The sequence below is a fragment of the Micromys minutus genome, assembly GCF_963924665.1.
Source record: "Micromys minutus genome assembly, chromosome: 21".
NCBI classification, from domain to species: domain Eukaryota; kingdom Metazoa; phylum Chordata; class Mammalia; order Rodentia; family Muridae; genus Micromys; species Micromys minutus.
In genome coordinates this window covers 35296910-35322444 of record NC_137956.1, presented here as the reverse complement: position 1 = coordinate 35322444, position 25535 = coordinate 35296910, and the positions used below count along the sequence as shown (strand labels likewise).

At 44.6% G+C, this 25535-nt stretch overlaps 1 protein-coding gene across 1 annotated transcript in view; it reads left to right on the top strand.

Moving 5' to 3' along the window:
- Positions 1-21920, top strand: part of ACP3 (acid phosphatase 3) — a gene marked incomplete at both ends in the record, with an annotated part of 40055 nt that extends 18135 nt beyond the window's left edge. The window contains 5 exons of the mRNA XM_080934099.1: positions 1729-1861; positions 6565-6647; positions 9004-9107; positions 13721-13890; positions 21802-21920. Of these exons, the coding sequence (XP_080790225.1) occupies positions 1729-1861; positions 6565-6647; positions 9004-9107; positions 13721-13890; positions 21802-21920 (609 nt within the window). The remainder of the gene's footprint in view (positions 1-1728; positions 1862-6564; positions 6648-9003; positions 9108-13720; positions 13891-21801) is intronic.
- Positions 21921-25535: the final 3615 nt, after the last annotated feature.

The following is a 25535-nucleotide window of genomic DNA, read 5'->3' as shown; positions in this document are numbered from 1 at the left end:
GCAATCTGGTGTTGTGATTTGATACATATATTCAATCTGGTAAATGCATTTCTTTCTCTTTCTAAAAGAAAAAAAAAATGTGCTGCTTAGATGACCTTTGATAGTGCAGCATAGCTCTAAATTTCCACGTACAAACTTGAAAACCGGTATTTCTCTTTTCCCATTACGTGTGTGTTTGCCCTTTAGGAAACTGCAAACAGAATTGCTTTGCTTCAAAACATTTCCAGTCACTTACTCTGCAGTCACACTGGGGTGCCAGGTTCCTGTCGTTGGTTTTTAATGGGGAAAATAGTTATTATATATATGTTATATATGGCAGAGGAAATTTGCCAGCTTTCTGGGTATTAAAATAATCCAGACAAGTGTAAGCCAGGCTATCGGACGTGGCTTCCGAGGAAAGAACTCCCCTGTGAGTGCAACTGAAATCATACTCCTAACTGGATTAAACACTAGTTACTCCACCATGCGATGCTCTTCATCCACCGAGCTCCATCTTCTGGCCAGATGGAGTAATTTTTATTCCTGTATCTTGGAGCAAAGTTCTGACCACTGCATACCTCATACCCACTTCTGACATGGAGGCCACCGTGAATGTATGGGGCAGGAATTACCTCCCTACATCTGTCTCCATGAGAGATGACACTATCTGTCCATCTCTGTGACAGTCAGGTGACCCAACCACGCATTCTCCCATCATTTCTCTTTATCTTTAGTATTTTAAGGCTCCTCGTTTTATTCTCGGCAGCTGCTGCTTCCTCTCCTCCTCTTCTTCCTCCTCCCCCTCCTCCCCTTCTTCCTTCCTGTTTCTTCTCCTTCTTCACTATAGTTTTCTATTTGTTCATTTGCTTGGCCTAGAGATTAAGGCCAGGGCAGGGCCACGATACCTGCAAACTCCACACTGAGTCACACCCCAGGGACTTCATATTGTTCGACCTGAGCTATTCTGTGATGAGGCCATGTTACCTGGGGTCATTGTCACATTCCCCGAATCTTCCTTTTGCATTTCTTTACTTCTCTCTGCTCTTCTTATAACCTCTTCTCTCCCTTGCTCTCCCCAATCTCTCTCTCTTTCTTCTTCTTCCCCTTCTTCTTCTTCCTTCTCCTCCTTCCCATTCTCCAACTTTTGAAACCAAAGAAACCCTAACAACTCTTCCTAATAGATGATAAACATCTGCACAAGGTCTGTATCTTTATTGCTTGCAGCTCCACCACATAATTAGCAAACATTTACTACTACTGTCTGTGCATGGGGAACAGATGCTCTCCCAACCAGCGAACTAGAAGCTTTTAGTATACTTGTGAAAATTCCAGAAATGTGGACTTTTATAACTGGCCCCTTAAGCCAGTCCTTCTGACATTTAGGATGCAGCATCTGACTCTATATTCCTTTTTTGCCTTTGTCTTAGAGACAGACCACAGAGGAAAGCAGCTTCCTGCCTTTCTCCCTCCGACTCGCACTTAGCCAGCTTTCTTATACAACCCAAGACCACTTGCTAGGGTGGTGTTGCCCACAGTGGGCTGACTCCTCTTGTATCAATTCCCAATTAAGAAAATGCCCCATAGACCTACCTACCTAAGGCCAATCCAATTTGAAGGGGGTCGTTCCTTGGTTGAGGCTGCCTGGCCTACTGGTTCTACTTGTAGGATGAAAGGGGAAATGGAGGTCAACAAAGGAAGTCATAACTCACAACCACACGTACACATTTTCCTCTGTTCCCTCTTCTGCAGAGTGTTCACAATTTCACTTTGCCCTCCTGGGCCACGGAAGACGCCATGACAAAGTTGAAAGAGTTATCAGAATTGTCTCTGCTATCTCTTTATGGAATTCATAAGCAGAAAGAGAAATCTAGACTCCAGGGGGGTGAGTATTTAAAAAAAAAAAGAAAAGAACGTTGGGTTTGGGGTTGGACAATCTGGGTCTGAGCTCTAGTCCCGTCACCCACCCACTGATTGGCTTTACCTAGGTCACTTATCATCTTACAGTTTTCCTTCTGCAGAGTGGATATGATATGAACATTGTGCAGGGGACACTGACTATGAAAATGAATGTATGCTTAAGAGACTTGGAACAAACAGCCCCGGGTACCTAACACCCTAACACTGTCCGTCAACATTGCGTTGACATCACCCACTCTGGGTGTACGTTTTACTACTGGAAATGCAAGTTTGGGGCTGAAGACAAATGGTCTTTTCCCATTTCTTCCAGACGAGATAATTAAGGACCTGAGTCCGGGTTCCAGGAGAGTGGAGTGTGTCTGGTATCTGAGAAGATGAAGTACAAGGGTGAAGTTTGGCAAAAGCTGGATATGTTTTGCCAACAGTTGACAAGTATTGCAATCGACAAGTTTATATGACTTCCGCTGGCATTGAAAGGCATCGAGACATTGAGCAGTGACCCCACTTCACCCTTCCATTATGAAGGCAAAGCCAGTAAGGGAGGGTGCTGTGCCCTTAAAATCAGGATAGGGGAGTAGAAGAAGAAGACCCAGATAGGTGGATACGGGACCCACAAGGATGCTGATGTAAGCAGGCCAAGATACAAATTAGGGAGAGTCAGCTTCTGATGTGGTTAACGTAGTCATTAGCATTGAGGGCAAGCAAGTCCAGCGGTGTTAACTGCTGACACAGTGGAGAAGATCTCTCAGGCTGGCGTGTTCTAAATGTTTTGAGGACTGTGGTATAATTCTATCAGGTATTTGGCCACTAGTAGATGTTCACTACTGAATCAAGACAAGTCCCTTAGAGAAAATGCAGAGGCAAAGTGCTCTGGGAACCAGACCAGGCTGGGAGGATACCCACACAGGAACTGGATCACTAGATAAAGCACTCAAATCATCCACCAGAAGAGGAGGCAACAGCAGCTAGAAAACTGGCCAGGAGAACAGCATCAGAGGCGTGTAATCAGGAGGGTCCAGAGTAAACTTGAATAAGATGAATAAAGTAGGTTGGGGCTGATGGCTTAGGACAACAGCCACCGATGATTTGAGGGTGTCACTTGGCTGCTGTGGAAGAAGTCCCCATTGCACGGTACAGAGGCAGAGCTAAAGGAAGTATTCAAGTCTTTTGTCCACACTGACAGCCAAAGCAGCAAGCTCCGGCCTTCGAGGGAGGCAGTGCTTCACACCAGAGAGGGGTCTTAGATGGAAACCGGTGTGCTGAGAAGTGTAAGGAGTAGGGTACAGACCGGGAGGAGAAACAGGGAAGAGGCTCCGTGCTTCACAGTAAGGGATGCAGAGGACCTTGCTGGCCACACAAGTGGCAGGCTTCATTTCTGATCCAGCAGACACCAATAGTATGCTTCAGTTCCAAGCCCCATCATAAAGTGAAGGTAGACTCCTAGACTCAGACCACGACTACATCAGCAATGGATTCAGGGGTGCACTGTTCAGAGTATAGGCTGAAGCATCATTACACCCCCTGTGGTTAGGAGACTCTCAGGCCCCATCCAGGACCTGTGGAATGAAAGTCTACATTCTAATTAAATTCCAATGTGCTTTACATCAGACAGAAATCTAACGCTGATTTGCACAGATTTCTTTCTAGGAACAGAAGTGGGGTTCATCTTAGTGTTTTATTCTTTCCCACTTCATCCCCCTTAGGCTCCTAGAGGATTTCAGAGGGAGGGCACTTCCTCTCTGGGGGTATTAATTCTCCATTTGAAGAGAGGATTAAACTAGATTCTGAACAGAATAGTCCTTCTCCATGATGCCTGGTCTTGGATTATAAAGGCAGGCATTTATGTGAACACACCTGACCTGTTTTCTGGGACAAATTCATTGCCCTTGATTAGCTAGAAAACTTGTTTCCTGTATGGGTTTTCTGTTGCTTTAGTTGTGGTCATTATTGTTTTGAGGTAGGCTCTCACTGTGCATTTCTGGATAGCGTTGAAGTCTATGTAGACCAGGCTGCCCTTGAACTCACAGAGATATGGGTGCCTCTGTCTCCTGAATGCTGGGATTAAAGGCCTGTGCCACAGCTGTTCAGCTTCCTGCATAGTGTTTTACAAAACATTCTCTCAGCCTGTTGTTACAATCCTGTTAGGGGAGGAGGGGTGGGGCTTGTCAACTGCATGGTGACTGAATGATAAGGCAGCTAGACACAGCCGTAAGTAGAAAGCATCCATTGCCTCCGTGACACAGCAGTACCAGAACACCTGGGTGGTGACCTGTGTCATCTCACCTTTGCTGAGACTTTTCTTTTGTATTTGGTCTTGTGGATGACAGTGTCTAGTAAGATGTACCCATGTGTACCTCCCAAACCCCCAAGTGTAGTTCAGGAACATTTGTCTATTCTTGCCATAGGTGAGGAACTGGTAAAAAGCTGCCTAGGAGATGAACTTGGCCCTGTGCCTGGTTTTGTAAATCAGTTCCCGTTACGTTCCATTCACCTAGCTTTTGGTGAAGGCTGTCTACACTGTTACTCTAGCCCTGGGTTTACCCCACTGCTTCTTCCTGGTGCTTTCCCACTTCTACTCCTACTTGGCAAGATCTGGCTTTCTGTTTCCAGGACTGTTTCAGACCTTTGTTCAGTTTTAGCCTCTTCATAAGTGCCGGGCACCACACCCATTCCTCCCTGAAAACCTGCCAATCACCTGACCTTTATTGCCATAAAAAGGTACAAACTGAACATCATCATCCTTTCTGGCGGGCAAAGATGGAACCCGGTACTTGTGCCTAGCCCTTTGGAGAGACAGAAGTCAGCATTCCTCTGAATGGAGAAGACACAGGGGAGTCAGGAGTCACAAAGGGATTGATGTTCCAGCAATGGCTACAAAGGGGGTCCTAATAAGGTTTTATTGAAACAGCCACAGTCATACTCTGTTTTGCCTATGGCTGTGTCCCTGGTGCCACTATAAAACGGAGCAGTGGCAACAGACCTATGCCTCATAAAATCTAAAGTATTTACTATCTTGCCTTGTATGGGGGGTTGGGGGGGTTGCTAATCTTTGCTGTATGTAGATCTGGAGTCTAAGAAGTAGAGTTTATGTCTCCTAATCTGTGATGTTTTGTCTGATTTTATTGATTTGGAAGAGAAGGGACACAAGGAACCTAGAAGTGAGAATCATGCTACCCTGGCTTCAAAGCCCAGCCTCTCTGTTCACAAACTACCCAATGTTGGGCATGTTGCTAAGTCTTGCCTAGTCTCATTCCCACGCATAAACATCAGTATATTAGAATTCCAGGGCCTAAGGGTACTTAACAGTAGTCAGAACAAGAGAAGAACTTTCCCAAAACTAAAAGGGGGTACCATTTTTCTTGCCAGGCCTACAGCCTGCCACAAAGGCCCCTGTTGACAGAGGGCCAAAGGCTCCTTGAAGGTAGTTTTCATGATTCTCAGAAACTTAGCAATTGAGTTTAGGATTGATGAGCCTTGAAGAACAATATGACGTCCCCCTAAGTATGGGACAGCCCTCCAGGGGTCAGGGGTCAGCATTCAGCTTCTTCCACTCACAGCCAGGAAATTCCAGCATCCACAAAGAGAAGAGATCACCACATGCCTAAGTGTAACTACTTCATGAGCCTTTTGAGGACCAGGGACTGAACTGGTTTGTTTAGCATGGTTCCTGGCCTGTTATAACTGCTTGACATGCATTCCTGGAAGTCCTACAGACTGTGGAATTACTGCCAGAGCCTTCAGTTTTGCTCATTACCAAAAATAGACATCACCACGACCCACTCCTGAGCCAGAGCACATAAACCAACAGGTCTTCAAGGACTCAACTCTCTTGAGACGCCTCAAAAGAGAAGGTTGGGAGGGGAGGGAGGGGGTGGGTCTCTGAGGCAGTATGTCTTCAAAATAGACTCTGGCAATGCTGGGTGTCTACCCTCTACCCCATCCCTAGCTTTCACTGTCTATGGACAAACTGCTGATGGCAGTTTTTTGTCTACTTTCCTCAATACCTCAGGAGAAGGGTCCAGATTTGGGATATAAAGGAAATGAAGATCAACTCTGTACATGGCATACAGAAGTGTTATGTGAAATCTAACAATGCTAGCTGACCCCATGTCAGTGTCTCTGTCTCTCTCTCTTTCTCCCTCTCTCCCTGCTTCCTTCCCTTCCTCCCTATCTCCACACACCCTGGCTAAGCTAAAGAAATGGTCCACAGGAGACAGACCATGATCTGTATATATGGAGAGTTGCTTTCTCCCATGGCCTCCCACAGGTCTGACTACCAGTGAGTAGAAGCCAAAGGTGAAGATTCAAATATTTGTCATGCCATCATCTCTTTGAAAAAGATCGTTGGCTAACAACAGACTATCTATAATCCGAAAAGCATAGAAACATCCAAGAGTATCAGCCTCCTAACTTGGGCTTTAATGAAGGATAGGAGAGGGCGGGGCCCACTCAGCTTCTCCTCTGCAAACTGTGTAAACGCCTGCCTCTGAGCTTCAGCTTCCATAAGACCTAAGTCACACTGCTTGATAGGGGGCAGATTATGAACCAAGATTAAGTCTTTGCTTAGTCTGTGAACTCAAAACCGAACTGTCAACTGTGATTAGGCAAGAAGCCCACAGAGCACTGTATGTTTGATTCAGCTTTGTTGTTGATCTTGTCTTCTTCAAGGTGTCCTGGTCAATGAAATCCTCAAGAACATGAAGCTTGCAACTCAGCCACAGAAGTTCAGAAAGCTGGTCATGTATTCTGCAGTAAGTATCTCTGTGTGCAGTTAGCATAGACATACATGTGCTAGTGTGTCTTGGTGCCTCCATCACAAAGCATCTAGAATTAAATACATTGTTCTGCCCTTGAGGAATTTACATCGCGTAATAGTAATACCGTCAGCAAGACAGTCACACATACCAGGTGACGGAACAGGAAATCCACTAGTAGCAAGTGGTTTTGCATTTCCAAAGAGGCAGCCATCCTTCTGCTGCAGGGCATGGGAAAGAGATGCCAGGCATTCTGAATTAAACAGAATCATAAGAGAAGGGGATAGCAAGTGCTTCCTCACTGGTACACAGGGATAGTAGGCACTTCCTCACTGGTACGCAGGGCTTGTGAGAAGAACTTCCAGAACAGTGAACAGCTGGGAACGTTTTTTGTCGAGACTCTGGTATCAAATTAAAAGATAACAAATAACTCGTCTACATGCTATAGAGCTTTGTAGCTACATGCAACTGTTTAAACCAAAATTGATTATAATTACATGGAACAAAGTGTCAGGCTGAATGTGGCAATTCCTGCCTGTAATTTCAGCATTTACCTGGAAGGCTGAGACAGGAAGATTGCTGAGCCCAAGGCAAATCTGAACCCCACAGGGCAGCATTTCTTAACCTGTGGGTCGAGATCCCTTTGGGGATGAACGGTCTTTCTGCGGGGGGTGGGGGGCTGCACATCATACATCCTGCATATCCTATATTTACATTACAATTAATAACAGCAAAGTTATGGCTATGAAATAGTAATGAAATAAGTTTGTTATTGTGGGGTCAAAACAACACGAGGAACTGTAATAAAGGGTTGTACTGTTAGGAAAGTAGAGAATCACTGACAGAGAGTTCCAAGCTTGTCTGGGCTGTATACTGACACCCTGTTTAAAACAGAAAGACAGAGAGAGGGGGGAAGGAGGAGGGAGAGATATAGAGGGAGGGAGGGAGAGAGGGGGAGGAATTAAGGAAAGGAAGAAGAAAAGAAAGCTTAACGACCTCAATTGCACTGTCCACATTTATAGAGTTCTTGCAGCCAGCGTCTGTTGGGCTGGACAGCTCAGACACGGCGCCCTCTTAGCATCACTGTTCTGTTAGGCAGCCTTCAAACAATGCAGACGTTTGAGTTAGAAGGCTCTTAAGGGCCATCTTGTCCTACATGCTATGCCCGTCGTAGTAATGTGTGAACAGCTACAGAAAGTCACTCACCGGGGAACACTGATCCGGGGAGGTAGAATGGGGGCAGCACTCTGGAAGTGTACCCTCCAGTGGTGACTGGAAGCTGAGGACAAGATCTGTTGGTATAGAAGATTGTGCATGCTGAGGGGGAAATGGGGGTGCAGCACAAAACTAGGGTGGTAAGAGGAGAGGGAAGGGTTAGATGGGTTATGTGAAAGGTGCTGAAGACATGGGGAAGGTATCCCCATCAGGGACTCTGGAAGGAAATGACTGGAGAAATAGCCCACACAGGAAGATGAGGAAGTGCTTCTGAGAGAGAGGTAGGCCTGAGATTAGACAATGTCAGCTGTGTAAAGTTTCTGAATGGGGTTCCAGGCCTAACTTATGTAGCTTCTACCACATCTCAGCCATGTGTCCTCTTGTCTCACTGGACTGGTTCTAACAGCTTAGGCACCCAGATGTATGCAATGTGTGTGTGTGTGTGTGTGTGTGTGTGTGTGTGTGTGTGTGTGCGTGCGTGCATGTGTGTCCCCTTCCCCAGTACCGGGACTGAACCCAGGGATTTGTGCACTGTACCAACCGAGGTATAGCCCCAGCCCCAGACAGTTCAAGTGTTCTCCCATTTTGTAGAAATGGAAGGCACAGGTTACAGAAGCCCATCCATGCCAAAAGACTAAAACCCACCCTAAGGTAAATAACCATTGCATTCATCCTTCACTTTTTAAAGTCTTACGCTCTCCACTTCCTTACATCTTTAGCCTCCCTAAACATCCCCGGTCTCGAATACTCTTCTTTGACTTTAAAATCAAAGATGTTGCAAATACATGGGAAATGTAACTTAGGGTGTCCAAGACTTCTTTTTAATGTGTTGAAAATCAATATATCATGCAGAAGCAGGGAGACCCTCTACAGGCATGGAACTTAAAATAAGAAGATGGGCTTCACATTTATTCTACTTAGGAAAGTAAGAAAGGTGCCTAATCTCTCTGAATATCTTTTTCTTTCATCTTTTAAACAAAAACAATAGATGAGAAAACCTACATGCCCAGACACGCAAGAGAAGCTCACTTTTTCCCCTTTTCCACATCGTCATTGAGAGGATGGAGGAATCAGGCTGAGGCCTGGAAATCTGAATCAGGAAGCAAACAGTAAAATTCCTTGTTTTCAATCTCTGCAGCACGACACTACTGTGAGTGGCCTGCAGATGGCGCTAGACGTTTATAATGGACTTCTCCCTCCCTATGCTTCTTGCCACATAATGGAATTGTACCATGATGATGGGTAAGTGTCTGCTTTGCTCTTCTCAGTTTGGGTCTGTTTGTGTTTGAGACAGGGTCCTACAATCTATCCTTGGCTTCCCTGGGACCAGTTCCACAAATCTGCCTATCTGGAACTCATAGAGATGTTTTAAAGCATACTTTGTATTAATCTTTGGAGAATTTTATAAAACAATGTATTAATGTATTTTGAAAATGTTCGTCTCCATCTTCCCCTGCACTCCTGAATCCTACACACACACACACACACACACACACACACAGTCTTTCACACCTTCATGTCCCCACTAAGTTCAATTTGTAACAATTTGTGATGGTCATATATTCATGGGCTATCTGCTGGAGAATGTCCACGTCCCAGGACCACACCTCTAAAGTAAACTGTCTATGCCATCAACCTCCTATAGTGCTCAGCTAGGCATTTCCTTCTTGACTTGTTTGTTCAGACAGTGTCTCACTACATAGCTGGGGTCAGCCGGTCTTGAACTCACTTTGCATACAAGCCTCCCTCCTCAACCTTCAGAGTGCTGGGGATGCCGGCATGTGCTACCACACCAGTCTGCTATCACTGCTTTCTTGCTGGCTTAAGGTCATTGTATCAGTTCCTACTTGGTTGGGCTTTATACTCCGAAGGCCGGGATTACAGTAACAATACTTTGGGTTCTTTCGATTCTGTGAGCCTTTTATTGGGAAATAATGTATACACAGAAGATAGATTGAGGGAAACATCCAAAGTGAAGGAAATTAATTTTTTTAAATGAAGGCAATATAATGAGTAGGCAGACAGATGCTTGATGCATATATAAAATATCTTTCAATTAACCAGCGCAAACCTCAGCTCTTGTGACTCATATCCACTGCCTAGCAGTATTAGTCCACTGGCGGCCTGGCATGATCCTCCATCGATGACTAGCTTAGCTTCTGAAAGAAGAAAGAGCAAAGAAAAGTCAGGTTAGAGATTTCAAATGTCCTAGTTTACCCGGGACAGAGGGACTTCGGCCATTTTAAACATTCTATGGATACCTTGAAAGACGCGTAATGGTCAGTTTCTGTACCAGCTCCTTGGGTGCAGTGTCAGCTAGGACAGTTTCACATAGTTTAAGTCAGACATTTTGCTAACACAAGGTTGGTTAGATATGAACTTACTACCATGTCAACCTAGGCCAAAGGCAGATCACCTCCCTGGTGGCACAGCGGAGTGACCATTGTAACTGCTACAAGGCAAGACTAACTGATGAAATACAAACTCTCCATTTCTGCATGAGGTATACGCTCTGATTGGTCCAATTCCGTGCCTTCATTTGCATATGAGATGTACTGAGATTGGTCCACATACTTCTCTTGATGTATATGCAGGCTGTTCAGAGTCTCTTAGCAGGTAGACTCTTTCCTGTAAGGAAATACTAAAACACTATCCAGACTTTATCCTCAACCAATCTCTTAACTATTTACAAAGAAAGTAGGTCCATTGTGGTCAGGAGAAGGTAGACACTTTCTGTCCTGAACCTCTGACTGGGCTCCAGGCATGAAAAAGGAGAACTAAAATGTCAATTTAGCTACTCTTGCTCTCAAATACCTCAAGTCAATGGAGCGAAGACCCCACAGAGGAAGCTAGAGAACAGATCAATAAAAACTTGGAAAATGTTCTCTCATTAACAGAAGAGTCTGAAAGCCACTCTGAGCATGTACTTGAGAAATTTGACTAAAATCATAGCATCAGCTCTAGGAGTCGGCTGTCTCTTCAGATCTAAGACAAGAGCATTGTCAGCTTTCTTCAGTCCTCTCTCCTCTCTGGTGTCTACACCACAGTCCTGAGCTTACTGGGGAGTGAAGTCCTGGGCTAGCTTATTGGGGTGTGTACTTCTAAACTTGATTTATTGGGTATGTGGTCCTGAACTTGCTTTACTGGGGTGTGCAGTCCTGAGCTTGCTTATTGTGGTGTAAAGTCAGACATTTTACTGGGTTACTATAGTATTCTCACCAGCTCACTTGCTCTAACAGCCTCAATCAAACCCCTGTTACTAACTTTTCCATGAAAAAACCTACACACACACAAACTTTATCAAAGGCAGACAGGCAGACAGACACACACACACATACACATACACACATACACACACACACACAGAGAGAGAGAGAGAGAGAGAGAGAGAGAGAGAGAGAGAGAGAGAAAGGTGTTAACCTGGTTGTTACAATAGGATAACCTTCTCTGTACTCCAGGGAAGAATCAAAGGTTAAAACTGATTGCTTGCTTTAAGTTAGAATGGGGGGGAGGGGGAGTAGGGAGGGTGTCCAAGTTAACATAGGCTTTAGTTGTTTATTACCTGATCCTGACTCCAAAGTCATCCTAGACTTTCTCCTGAAAGAAGAAAAGATAATATCACAAAGGGAGGCTGTTTCCAGTTCCTCGCCGTTTGTAATATGTAAGCTGTTGAAACTGTAGGTGAGGGGCTGGAGAGATGACTCAGTGGTTAAGAGCACTGACTGCTCTTCCAGAGGTCCTGAGTTCAATTCCCATTAACTACATGGTAGCTCACAACCATCTGTAATGGGATCTGATGCCCTCTTCTGGTGTGACTGAAGATGGCAACAGTATATTCATATAACTAAAATAAATCTAGAAAGAAAGGAAGGAATGAAGAAAGAATGAAAGAAACTGTAGGGATATGGCTACCTATCGGATCGGGCTCTTAGAGCCTTTGGAGTGGAAACTAAGCTCTCGTGCTTCTAAGCTCTGCAGCTGGTCATGAGGTCAAGGCTGCTGTTTCCTGGTTGACCTACAGCTTGGTGAGACTCCCACCTGCAGGCAGCTTATACAAAGTAGCTAGTGAGTGGAAAAGGCTTTTATCAAGTGTCTCAGCCCCAAAGAAACATGTCCTTTTTTGTTCATCCTTTATTGGTTAAAATGACATACTTGATCCCACCAAGCTGCAAGGAAGTCTTCAAAATGCTAGTCTCTGGAAAGATAATCAAGATTCTGGTGGACTACTGGTGATTAAGGCACATCACACGCATATACACACAAACAGAAACATAGCTCATGAATGAGCATTTTCAGTACTGTGTTCATTCTTTAAAGTGCTGCTTTAAAGGATTTCATACAATGACATCCACAAGTTGAAATCTGAGGCTATTACAATGGGACAGATCATCAAATCCTACTTGAATTTCTCTCCTGACTCTTTCATTGGCGAGTTACTTCCACAAACAGGCCATTCGACTTTCTAGCTGTTTGCTTTTAGAAGTAAGATCTGGTGAGAGCCCTACTTAGAACAACTCAGGAATTGAATCCACATCCACGTTCTCTCCGAGAGAACTTTGATGTCTTGGCCTGTCCCCACTTGTCTATGTCGTTCACTTCTGTTTACGGCTGATGGAGAGGGCATACTGAGAATATTGAAATAATCCCCGAGAAGAGAAAAAGAAGAGAAGAGTGACTGAAAACCACTGAAGGAACAGAAGGTGAAAGTGAGCCCCAGCATCTCAGCAGACCCCCACATTTCCCCCCTCTTTAGAAATGAATAACACTTTACCCATTTCTATAGTTTGTCATTAACAGAAAACGGGAAAGCAAAACTTTCTCTTGTTTACAAAGATAAGCATTCTCCTTACCCAGAGACCAAATGGGAACAAGGATGAAGATAGCCCCGCCCCTCTTCCCTGAGCTAACCTTTGTCCTGTGGAGCAATGGTTCTCAACTGTCCTAATGCTGACTGTTCCTCATGTTGTGGTGCGCCCCCCCCCCCAGCCATAGAATTATTTTTGTTGCTATTTTATAACTGTCATGCTGGTACTGTTATAAATAGTAATGTAAATACCTGTGTTTTCCAATGTTCCTTGACAACCCCTATGAAAGGCTAGTTCAATCACAAAGAGGTCTCGACCGATGAGTTGGGAATACCTGTCTTAGATGAAGCCCCCCACTTGTTGCTTAGAACCTCATATGAGGCCGGTTCAATACATGAGAGCTAAGGAATTAGGACAGTTCATTCCCTCAATACAGAAGTGAAGAAAGTTACACCAAGGATTAAGTGCAGATTCAAAGGAACTAGGGGGTACTCATAATTAATTAATTAGCTAATTAATTAATAAATTAAAAATACAACAACAGAACCTGTCTTGAGAGAGATCTCTGCAGTTAAGAGCACATTCTGACTTGGATTTGGTTCTCAGCATCACATCGAGCAGTCCACAACTGCTCCAGGAGATATGAGCCCTCCTCTTTTCTCCATGGATACACACACACACACACACACACACACACACAAAATAAAATAAGTCTTCTATAAAAAAAGAACAGTAGATCCACTTTCTTATTCAAAGTCACACTCAGCTCTACTAATCAGCATCTTCTCTGATGAAGGATGCTGGTCCTCATCCTCTGCCCTGTTTATCTAACAAGTCAGCCCTCCCAATTCCGCTCCTCAAGCCTGTTGAGCCTGTCTTAATCTCTACATCCCCCACCCTCCTCCATCCCCACACAAACTGGCTGGCATCCCTGCTTTCTCAGGAGCGCTTCCATTGGTCCTTATGGATATGCTACAGCTGGGAGGACAAATTCACAGGACAACTCAGCATTGCAGAATTAACAGCTCTGTCCTCTGCCTGTCGCACCAGGGGGCACTTTGTGGAGATGTACTATCGGAATGAGACCCAGAACGAGCCCTACCCACTCACGCTGCCGGGCTGCACCCACAGCTGCCCTCTGGAGAAGTTTGCAGAGCTACTGGATCCCGTGATCCCCCAGGACTGGGCCACGGAATGCATGAGCACAAGCAACCACCAAGGTACTGAGGACGCTTCCGGTTAGTGAGCTTACAGAGCTCAGCCGGAAGTGCAGGGTGCCTTCTCAAGCACCTGGGGTTTCCAAAAAGTTCTTTAGCCTTTGTCCCCTGCTTGGAAGGAAAGGGGTTTGGGTTGATCGCTGTATCTTTTAGGAACCTCTCACTGTAAGCCACACTTATCTATCTAGCCTTACTTCTACCTGCCGTAATCCCTAACTTGGTTGGTCTTTCTTTCAGTGTTGCTGCAAAAGAAAACCACAGTTGCCAGTGTAATCAGGAATAAGAGTTAGGTCAAAGCTGTGGGGCTGCCGTGGGATCCGTGATTAGCACAAAGAACTCTGTTGTTGAAGGATTTCCGAGGTCTGGCTTGAGCGGTGTGGATTAAAGCCACACTGGAAATGTCTGATGTAAAACAGGTTTCAAATGAAGCCTTCCAGTTAGCGTACAAGCATGAAAAAGAAGACACTTTATCCCAGGCTAATGTGCCAAGGACTGATTTCCCCAACAGCAGCGCTCATCTGTTCCTGCTTCTCTCAAAAGGCAAAAAGATGAGACAGGAGGACACCGGGAAGAGTTTTCCATACCCAGCCTAAAACGATCAGATTTTATATGTGTGTTAAAACATACTGGGGAGATGAACTGAAAAATAAAAGCCTCTATGTGTCCATTCATGTTCCTTTCAAAGAAACAAAAAATCGAGCTTTCCAGAAAGTTCCATATATAGTATCCATACGGCAGCTCCTGGAAGGCACTTTGTAGTCAATAAATAACCTGACAAGATATTCAGACACAGCACCTCAAAGGTGAGAGTGCTCCACCGAGGGTCTCCCAAAACTCCAGTGCCTGGGATACAGAATCTAAAGCTGATATACAAGAGGAGATATGAGGGGACATGCACACACGCACGCACACACGCACATACGCCACTGAAACAAAATGAGAATATTCTAGATGCTTCCAAGTACAAAACATATTGTTACAGTGAGTGTAGCTACCAAAATCTGCTCAGAGGACAAGCAATGTTCAAGGATTTGATTCCGGCACCTTTCGAAGCCATGCGCCAAGTATGCACGAAGCTGTGTTCTATGCGGCTCTTTAGATTGACGGGTCATGTGGCAGGACAGACCTGTGTTTCTAAGGTGGACAAAGATGACATGGCTCCCAGAAGTGGCCTCCACTGGAAGCCAGACCTAGACCATTTCATGACTAACCCAAGTCATGGGGTGAGAGGCTTCTTTGTGTTACTTCCCCGTGTAAATAACTATCTTCTGGCAGTGAGGCAAGTAAAAAGCAGTAAATATAAGCATCATATTAGGAAGTTCAAAGGGATGCACTTTAATAGTGAACTTTGAAAAGCTTGTGTTTATTTCATTAGAATAAAATTTCTGCAATCAAACGATGGGGCTCTCCTTTCACTTCGGGGTTGGGGGCAGAAGTTGTTATAAAAGTGGCTGTTAATATAAAATTACTCAGCTGGGTTTTAAAGTTAATACTTTACATTAAAATGTAGTTTGAGTTTTATCCGATAAAGGGTAATCAGTAGCTAGCTATATCTCGTCTGCTCAACATACAGTTTGGCAAGAACGGGTCCTTACGAAGGTTACAGTGTGTCACAGAAGTGATGTGGCTTACTCGGAACAAGAACGTGTTTTGCAACTCTGTGGCTTATGGTGTGAGCAAGGATTATGGGATAGAAGGATTATAAGATAAAATATCAGTTCTACAAAGCAAGAATTTTATCTGCTGTGTCCTCAATGCCTCAGAGAGCCAGTGCAGGCTTTGTTTGGAGCTCAAGAAATCTTTTCTCACTGGCGGACTAACAGCCTGCACTGGCTCCCAGAGGCATTGAGGACACAGCAGATAAAATCCTTGAAGTAATTCAACTCCATGCCTATTTCTGTCCTCAGTGGAGGAAACTGTGGCATTGGCAACGATGATCTAGCCTGTGCCCTGCCAACCAAGTCTACACCCAAGACCGACCAGCAGGGAATGGGTTAAGAAACGGGGCCTAGCCATACAGGCCATCACTAGCACCATGACGAAGGACACACAGGCAGCACTGAAGACACAGCAGAGAAACAATTAGCTAAGTCTAAGGGATCCTAGAGGTTTCTCCAATCGGGTAAAGTTTGCATAGAAGCCCGAGGGAGAAAAGGAACCAGCCAGGCAAATGGAGCTGAGCAGGAAGGGAAAATGTCCTAATGAAAGGGGAGAAAAGTACACAAGTCAGAAAGTTGAAGACAGAGCGGGGCATTATGGGAAGAGGCGGGTGCAGAGTACTTCCTAGATCAAGCTGTGCTGTTCTGGTGATTGAAAGGTTTTGGACAAAGGAATGATGCCATTCTTGTTTTAGGAAGAGCCCGGCTACAGAGAAAGACTGGTTCGGGCAAGAAGGAGGCTGGGGCCATGGAGAATAAGAGGCTACTATAGTGACTTAGGCCTAGAATGAGAGAAAGAGCAGGCTAGGGGTATAGATCAGATGATGAGTGGCCAAAATACTAGATGTGATGGTACATGCCTGTAGTCCCAGCACTCGGGAGGTGGAATTCAAGGCCATCCTAGGCTATAAGCCAGCTAGAGAAAGACTGTGCGGCACATTTCCTTTAGCAGCTTCCGTGGGTTCCCAAGGGATGGAGTCTCTGTAGCCCTGGCTCGCACCAGACCTGTTTGCAATAAGAAACATTGATCACTGCCATTTCTCAGCTTCTAGAACGGAACTCTGCCAAATTCCTAAAGTTGTCTATAGTTTGAATGAACAGATAATTTATAATTTAAAAAAAAAAAACGTAAAGTTTTGCAGAAAGGTTGGTATGGTGGTGCACGCCTAAAATCTCAGCACTCAGAGGCAGGATGATCTTGAGTTCAAGGGTGGAAATGTACCTCATTGGCAGAGCGCTTGGCTAGCATGTGTAAGGAAGGCCCTGGGTTCAAGACTCAGTACTGAATGATGGAATGATAAGGGACAAAGCTGGGTGTCTTTCCTGAGGGATTTTGTCTGTCTGTTTTTGGCTTGGTGGGTTGTTTGTTTGTTTGTTTGGTTGGTTGGCTGGTTGTTTTGGTGTTTGCTCTCTTGAGCCCCTTGTCTAGTTTCTTTCTGATACAATCCGTCCACCATCCCTTTACACAATGACATCCCGTAGCTGCTGTCCTCACCCCAGGCTTACCCACAGCCTCCTTCTCCTTCATCTACAACCCTTACTGACACATCTAAGTGAAGAATCACAGGCCTGTCGTTTGCAGCTACCTCCTGGTCACATCTATCCGCAGAAGAGCCCATCTCGACCCACTTTGAAAATAAAGGTCATTTCCTCTGAGCATCTGTACCAGTTCGATTTTGCGGTGTCTACCTCCAGTCACAGTGCAAACCCATGAGATTAGCTCACCCGCATCTTTTTCCTCTTGACCAGGGTGTCTAGTCTGTCACCAACACTTTTCAAGTCAGATTGATGAGCTTTCTAGTTCCCTCCTTCATGTCCCCACCACCTCTGCAACTCCAGTTCAGAGCCTCAAGTATCTTGCCTGAGAGTTCAATAGCTCCCTACCAAACCTGCCATGTCCCCACCATCATGACATCCCTAGTTCATGTCCTTAAACACAGACTAGAGCATCTGGCTTCCAGGCATCTTAATTGCTAATCACTTCCGTGTGCTTCACAACAAGACTAAATGGGAAACATAAAAACTGGGCCCCAGCAGGCACATCAAGTGTTAACCCCAACCCTGACTCCTGTGTGCCACCCATACATAGCCACTCACTGTGTCCCAAACACACCCTGTGTGACAGTTTCTCATGTGAAATCCTATTCCTCTCACAGGCCATCTATCTCAAAGCTCATAAGCTTTCCATTTCCTCCTTTTTGCAAATAGTATACACTCTGCTGGTTGCACTTTCTCTGCTGGATTGGCGTTGGTAAAATCTCCACTTCAGTGTGTCACGTGATCACATACTTGTCTATCTGGGTCTTCTGTTACATATTGGGTTTCTCAGGAGCAGAGCTTATGGGGTCTAAGCACCTTCCAAAGCCTACCTGGCACAGGACGTGTGCTCACTGCATGGGGACAATTATTTTGTGGAACTGCTCTGGTAGTATAAGCAAAATTAATGGGTTAATTAAAAATTTTAATAATTAAAAAATAAATTAATATAACTTTATATATAATATAGTAGGACTCACTATAATAGCCCAGGCTGGAAGGGAGCTTCTAAGTTAGCATTCCTAATGATAGGATTACAGGCGGGTATCCTCACTCCCGGCCCCATGAAAATAGTCTTTTAAGATATCTAAGATGTGCATGTGTGTGTAAGTGTATCTGTGTGTGTGTGCATGTGTGCACGCATGCATACATGGATGTGCATGTGTGTAGTGAGGTGCAAATCATTATCTGTCTCTCTTATTTCCATCCAGCCTCTTCTTTCTGTTCTTCAATTCTATTTGGTTCTCTCTAACTTTAACCTAGCTCCATGCACAGTTCTAATAAACTGTCTGTTAGGATTTAACTTTCCTAAAATTAGATTTTTTTTTTTTTTTTGTGGCCTCCTGAACATGAGGGAAAAAGCTGACATAAAAGTTGACAGTTCATGAGTTCTAAGTCATTATTTTTGGTGGTTTACGGGCAGAGGGGAGGTTGTTTTGTGTCTGAGACATGGTTTATGTATCTTAGGGTGGCCTCAAATCCCCTGTGTAACTGAGGAAAGTCCTTGAACTTCTGACCCTCCTGACCCTACCGCCTGACATATGAGACTGTGGATGCCTCTCTACCCCTACCCAATGTATGCAGTATTGGGACTCAAACCAGGCATTCCTCATGATAGCTGAGCATTCTACCACTTGGGCCACACACTCATTTTAGTCACTCATTTTAGTGTTAATACATCAACATTTTTGTCCCAGGTACTGATCTGTGATGCATAGACACCAATAGATACAGTTCTTGTACCTGGAAATGTACAGTCAGAAGAAATGAGAGACAAATGAAAAATAATAACCACAGTAAGCATTTTAAAAAAGATTTGGATTATAAGCACTTGTTGGCAGAAGGGAGTGGAGGATGATGTATGAACTTTGAAATGGGAAGACTTCATTGGAAAGAGCAGACTTGCACAAAGACAGGAAAGGTGTCCGCTATCTGGGGGTCTATGGGATGAGCCTTCCAGCAATGCTAAAAGCTGAAGCAACAGCACCAAGCAAGGATGCTAAGGGGTGTTTGAAGAGAGGCTGGAAGAGTCACCGTTAGGACCTGGCTTCTGCTCTGACAGACATGAGCATCCATCCATAGCCCAGCTCACCTGAAGGAGCTGAATGATAGCATTTGCCTTGTAAGCGTCTTGCTGCCGTGTTTAAGACAGACTGTGATTAGAATAGCAAGAATAGAAGCTGGGGCTAGGTAACAAGTCTATTACTGTGCTCCTGGCAGATGGGGGCAGCTCAAAGCAGATAGAGGTAGAGATGGAGAGAGCCACTGGTCTCTGGATTTTTCCCCCCAGTAGAACTGACAGGCTTTCCTGACAGGTCAGGCATAGATTATTTGGAAAATAAAGGAATCACGGAAGACTCATTTTACGCCCCCCACCCTTCTCTGAGCCAACAGAAGGAAGTTTTCATCGTCCAAGGAGAGGGTGGCTATGAGAAAACAGATCTGGGAGGAGGAGGCTTAGGCATTCAAACTTGCACTCAAAGTTGAAATACCTATTGCATGTCCAGAGGATTCGTAGCATCTGTTCTCCAAGAGCCTGTGTGCCACGATCCCAGCAGACGCTTGACGTAGCAGAGAATACTCGACCTGTACATACAACGCTTTCCCCCTGTCCATATACATCAACGTTAAAGTTTAATTTATAGATTAAACACTTGAGGATTCAATCCCCAGGACCTCAGAAAGCCCAGTGTGAGGATGCACTTCTATAATCTCAGTACTTGGAAGATGGAGGGAAGAACATCGGAAGTTCACAATTGTCCTTGGCAGCTCCATAGAGAGTCCCTACCCACCTGGGCCACATGAGACGTGGTTTCAAAAACAAAACAAAGAATAGAACAATTATCCAAACGAATTAGAAACTAGTGAATCCAATAAAATGTCTAAATGGACTCTTCTTTCTCTCCCTCCCTCTCTCTCATATTTTTCATTCTTCACTCAAGGAAAACACACTACAGCTTCTCTTCATTGGATCCAATTTCCAGCTTTACAACTCTTGTATCGTTAAGCAGTATTGAGTAAAATAAGGGTTACTTGAACACAGGCACTGAAACGCATGACAAACGCCTGGTAAGCCAAGTGCTGTGGTGTGATTGGCGGGCAGGACATGGACCGTAGACTTGATTGACAAAAGATGACTTGCACCCTATCATGGCTGGGATAGGATGGGACAGTATGAGATACCGTCATGCTTCTCAAAAAGCTGTAGGGTTTAAAATGTATGAGTCACTCATTTCTGGACTTTTCTACTAATATATCCATACAATGGTTGACTACCACAAGTAACCGACAGAAAGCGAGTCCATAGATAGGAGAGGCTACTACATGCCAAGTACACACTGGATATGGGTCAGGCTTAAGCAAAACATCATAGCTGGAGGCGAGGGTAGATTCAGGAGTCATATGCATGTAGATGGATTCTGAATCATGAGACTGATAAGATCCTGTGTTTCTAGGACCATAAACTTATCTGTTGACGGGCTGGAGAGATGGCTCAGGGGTTAAAAGCACTGACTGCTCTTCCAGAGGTCCCAGCAACCACACGGTGGCTCACAACCATCTGTAATGGGATCTGATGTCCTCTTCTGGTGTGTCTGAAGAGAGTGACAGTGTACTCATATACATAAAATAAATACATCTAAAAAGAAAAAGAGTATCTGCTGAGCTTTAACCCTTCCTCCCTCTGGGCTAAGGTTAGGCTAAATCAGTGATTTTTGTCCCAACTACTGAAGCACTAGTGTCCTACGGAATCATTATCTTATCAAGGGATCTTTTTCAACAATTATAGATCCATACTACTACGTGCTTATGCCAAAAAAAAAAAAAAAAAAAAAAAAAAAAAAAAAAATGTTTCCCAAAGCCAACCTATGCTCAGTTTCTCCATAAAACATGATTTCTAAAAAATCAATTTTAAAAAAATGGGATGATGCCACCTCTTTTAGTTAATTGCTTGAATTATTCAGATTTTCCTCTGAACTTGTGATCAGATTCTATTGATAATTTAGCCATGCAAAAATGCATAAAATTCAGCGAGGAAGTTGAGGCAGTAGGATTGCAAGTTTGAGTCCACTCCATGGAGGTGAGGGGGGAGGAAAGGGGTGGAGGGGAGGGAAGGAGAAGAGGGAGGGAGTTATGAAAGAAGTTATCATTATGAGATGACCTTGGAGATACTTCTGTCAGTTTCCTTCCCTTTGTAGTATAGAGCTGAGGTCAAATGTCAAAGGTCACGCTGAAACTAGAGCTTAGGTCACCTCCTGACCCCTAGCCCTGTGATCTGTCCCCCACACGTTACTGAATCCAAAGCTACTTCAAAAATTCCTCTGGAATTTACAATTAAGGCAGGAACAGTGGGCAGGATGGCACATGCCCGTAATCCCAGCACTTGGGAGGTTGAGGTAGGAAGATCACGAGTTGAAGCTAGCTCATCTTTGGCTACATAAGTAGTTCAAGGCCCCTCTGGGCTATATGAGACCCTGTTTCTGAAAAGACAGAAAGAAATAAAGAAAGGAAGGAAGGAAAGAACAAACAAACTCCCAGAAGAACAAAGAAGACAAAAGTTACATAAACTATATTTCTGTGCGTGAAATAAAGCATTTTTTAATCTTTAAATTAAGGCCCAAAGTCAACAATGGTGTATGATTTTCATCTTCTTTAGAGTTTGAAGTCTTGATCTTCATGTGTTTGTAACGTATTAATTTCACGTGTATTTCTTGTTCCAAAGTGCTGAGGGTCATCCTGGCCACCACGTTTTGCCTGGTATCCGGGATCCTGGTGATACTGCTGCTTGCCCTCATCCGACACGGGCCCTGCTGGCAGAGAGACGTGTATCGAAACATCTGAACAGACAGCTCACCTCCAGCAACGCCTCTCAATGAAGCAGCAGTGGCAGGAAGCTCCTCCGCCACAGAAGGTCCACAGCCACGCCACACGGGCTCTCTCCTGCCCGTGCCCGCCCTTTAGAACTTGCCTAGAGTTGGTGTGAGCTCACTGCCCTGGGGGAGAGTGCAGAGCTGGCTGGTTAGCTATGTCTTCTGACCGCTGAGCTGTGGTGTGGGTGGTTCACAGGGCTAGGATAGGACTCTTTGGCAAGGGATGCCTCTGCTGTCTCACACAGAGGTCCCAAAAGAAATAAGAAGCCAGATTCCAACCCACCTTGTGACTCTGAAGAAGAAAGGGAGAGAAAGTAGGACCAAGATGTAGGTTAGAATCCAGGTAACTCGGGATGTAAGACTAGAAGTGGAGACTCTGCAGAAAAATGTCTTTAGTTATTCAACATGCTTCTCTCTCTGTCTGTCTATCTGTCTGTGTGTGTGTGTATGTGTCTGTTTGTCTTTCTCTCTCAAAAGCAATTCAGACCCAAAGCTTCATAACTGACAAACTCTGGTGCACACACACATATCCTTATTCACAATGTCTCTGGGTGAAGTGTTTGATTCTCGGAAGCCGTGACATCATTCACTTTAAGCTCAGCTCACGTCATTCTCGCTCAGTTCCCACACAGAGAAGTAACCCTGAGATAAGGTCATCCCCTTGCGCCCCACTGCCTTACTTTTATGCAGTTGGTATTATATTCACTTTAAAATTATGATATCTTATACTTAAGGGTTTTGTTTTGTTTAGTTTTTTACTTATTTAATTTTTACTGTAGTGCTGGAATGTGAAAACCCTGGGTCTCACGCAAGCTCAGAGAATACTCCATATGAACTGCGCCCTTAGTCCTCTCTGACTTTTGTAAGTGCCAACACAGAAAAGAGAATACTCCTGGGGGGGGGGGTGACAACCTACTGGCTTAAATCCTATTTCTCATTCCAAAGTAGAAAACTCTAGACAAGATGAGCGCAGACGTCACATCCGGATTTCCCTTTCTGTGAACAATTTTATTCTGCTTTTACTACATATGAGTCATGGTCCCCATCAGACACCTCCATGCCTGGCACCACCCATGAAGTCATTAGGAAAAAGACTGGCAATGTGTTCTGGGCACACAAGCATTCAGCTGGTGATAAACTTGACCTCGTTCCTTGGTAGGTTGCCCTACTTCCTTGGGGTTGCCTAAAGGTCTCAGAATAAACCTGGTGGGAGGGATCAGGCCTCTGCAAGCACATGCGCTCTTCTGGAGATAAGCTGAGATGTTCAATGCTCAGGGCTATACTCAGAATTCACCTTGCAGAACTGCCTAGATGTGGGATGCCGGGACCTTTGGCCCCCAGCACGGAACTCTGCCCTCGGTGCAGATCCGCACCCCATCCCTCAAGCCCCACAAGGTCCTCCTGTTAAATATCACCCGCTCACGGCTATACTCTGTACTTTTAATATCATTCTCAGTGACCCAAAGTCATTGAAAACAAAACGCAAAGGGCCCTCCCTCTCTCATATGTGTGTTTATGTGAGTATGCATGTGGTATGTGCTGTCATCTCACAAATGCTCAGAGAACAAAGGATGTCACATGTTCTGCTCTATTATTTTTCTTACCTCTCACTGAACCCAAAGCTATTCCGACATCCAGCAAGCCCCAGTGGTCCCAGCTTGTCTCCACAACACTGGGGTTACAGGAACACAGGGGCCACACTCAGCTTTTGACATAGGTGCTTGGGACTTGAACTCAGGTCCTCATGCTAGGACATCAAGGGCTCTTACTCACCTACCCATCTGCCAATCCCCAGTACCTGCCACCTCTGATTACTGTATAGAAAGCTCTCAGGCTCAACATCACTGTGTCCTTTATCTATCATATTGGTGAGTAAGATAGTCGGCTTCCATACACCACGGCAGAATCCCAAGTGAAGAATGATCTACAGGAGTCATGCAAAGAACACAAATGAACTCTAGGGTGTCTCAGAAAATAAGCAACTTCAACAACAGGGGGCATGACGTCCTGTTCCTGACAACTGCTTGGTAGATGAGACAGATGTGACCATTCCGGTTGTCATGGTGACATTGTGGCAAGAGCATCGTTAGAGCTGTGATCATCACTGTTGTGATGTGTGTTCCTTGTCATTTGAGAAGCCTTTGTGTAGAATTTCCACGAAGCAATTGTTAGCATTTGTATACAGGAAAGCACTGGGGGAGGGGGGATGAGCATTAAGTTATCCAGTGCTTTAGTGGCATAGTATGGACAGAGTGTTAGGGAACTTGTGAAAAAGTCCTACTACTTAAGAAATGGCTACATGAGGCTCTGACCCGCATTCCTTCCGCAGCTTTTTATACGGAAACTGACATTTCTCCCCCGGATTTACTTGCTTCCCGTTTTCTCAACTCCCTTTTCTATCTGGTTCTAATATTGTTAACACTCATTCCTCACAGTTGTGGAGGCTTCTGAGTAAGAAAAAAAAAAAAAAAAAAAGACTATTCGAGCAATAGTGAAATGTTGGTGTTGGCACCCTAGGTAGGACTGAGACGCATAAACTCACACTCGTGGTCTTAAATAGTCCACAGCCACATTTGTAACAGGAAAGTTTTTTTTAAATGAGATGAATTCTAATATAAAAATTTATTTAACATAATGCATATATAAAATAACATTTCAACCAAAAGTGTTTATGGAATATTTTAAAGGCGATTTTCATACCGAGAATTGAAAATGTGATGTACATCTTGTTTCAAGTTGGAGTAGCCACCTTTGAGGACTTGGGAGTCTCTAGCAGCTCCCATACTGAATAGTTCTGGCCTAGGCCATTAGACGACAGTCTTTGGTTAGTTATTGTGAAGAAATAGACAACATCTTTAGGATTGGAACGACTCACCCACAAAGTGCTTTCCTAACACAGGCAAGCCCTCAGTTCCATCCCAGGTATCACCATAAACTACAGTAAAACAAACAGCAGATGCCCTTTATCCTGTGTCTTCGTTGTTTTTTATCTTTGGTCAAACTGAGGAAAGATTGTGTGAAATGTTTCATTTGTAAGCCTTTATTAAAGGTGTATCAGTCAGGTTCACTAGAGTCACAGAACTTTTAGAATGTCTCTATCTATTAAGGGAGTTTATTGTGAGGACTTACAGTCCGTAGTCCAACTAACCCAACAATGGGCAGCTGTGGATGGGAAGACCAAGAATTTTGTCGTTTCTCAATCCTACGAGGCTAGTTGTTTAAGCTGGTCTTCTGTAGATGTGGGTTCCAACAGATACGCTAGCAAGTAAGTGTAGTCAATGAAGAAGAATCTTTTCTTCTATTGTCCTCATGTAGGCCCCCAGCAGAGGTGTGTGTGTGTGTGTGTGTGTGTGTGTGTGTGTGTGTGTGTGTGTGTGTATGTATTGCTGTCAAACACAGGTGAGGGCAGGTGACATATAAGACTGGAGTCTGTGATTGGGCAGTGAGAAAAGAAGGGGGCTGAGAGCTTTAGAGATGGAACAGAGAGGAACAGAGAAGACAGAAGGATGAGGAAGATGGAGGAAGGAAAGAGCAAACCCGATTCACGTGGCTTTAAATAGCCACAGGTAGCTATGAATATCATAGA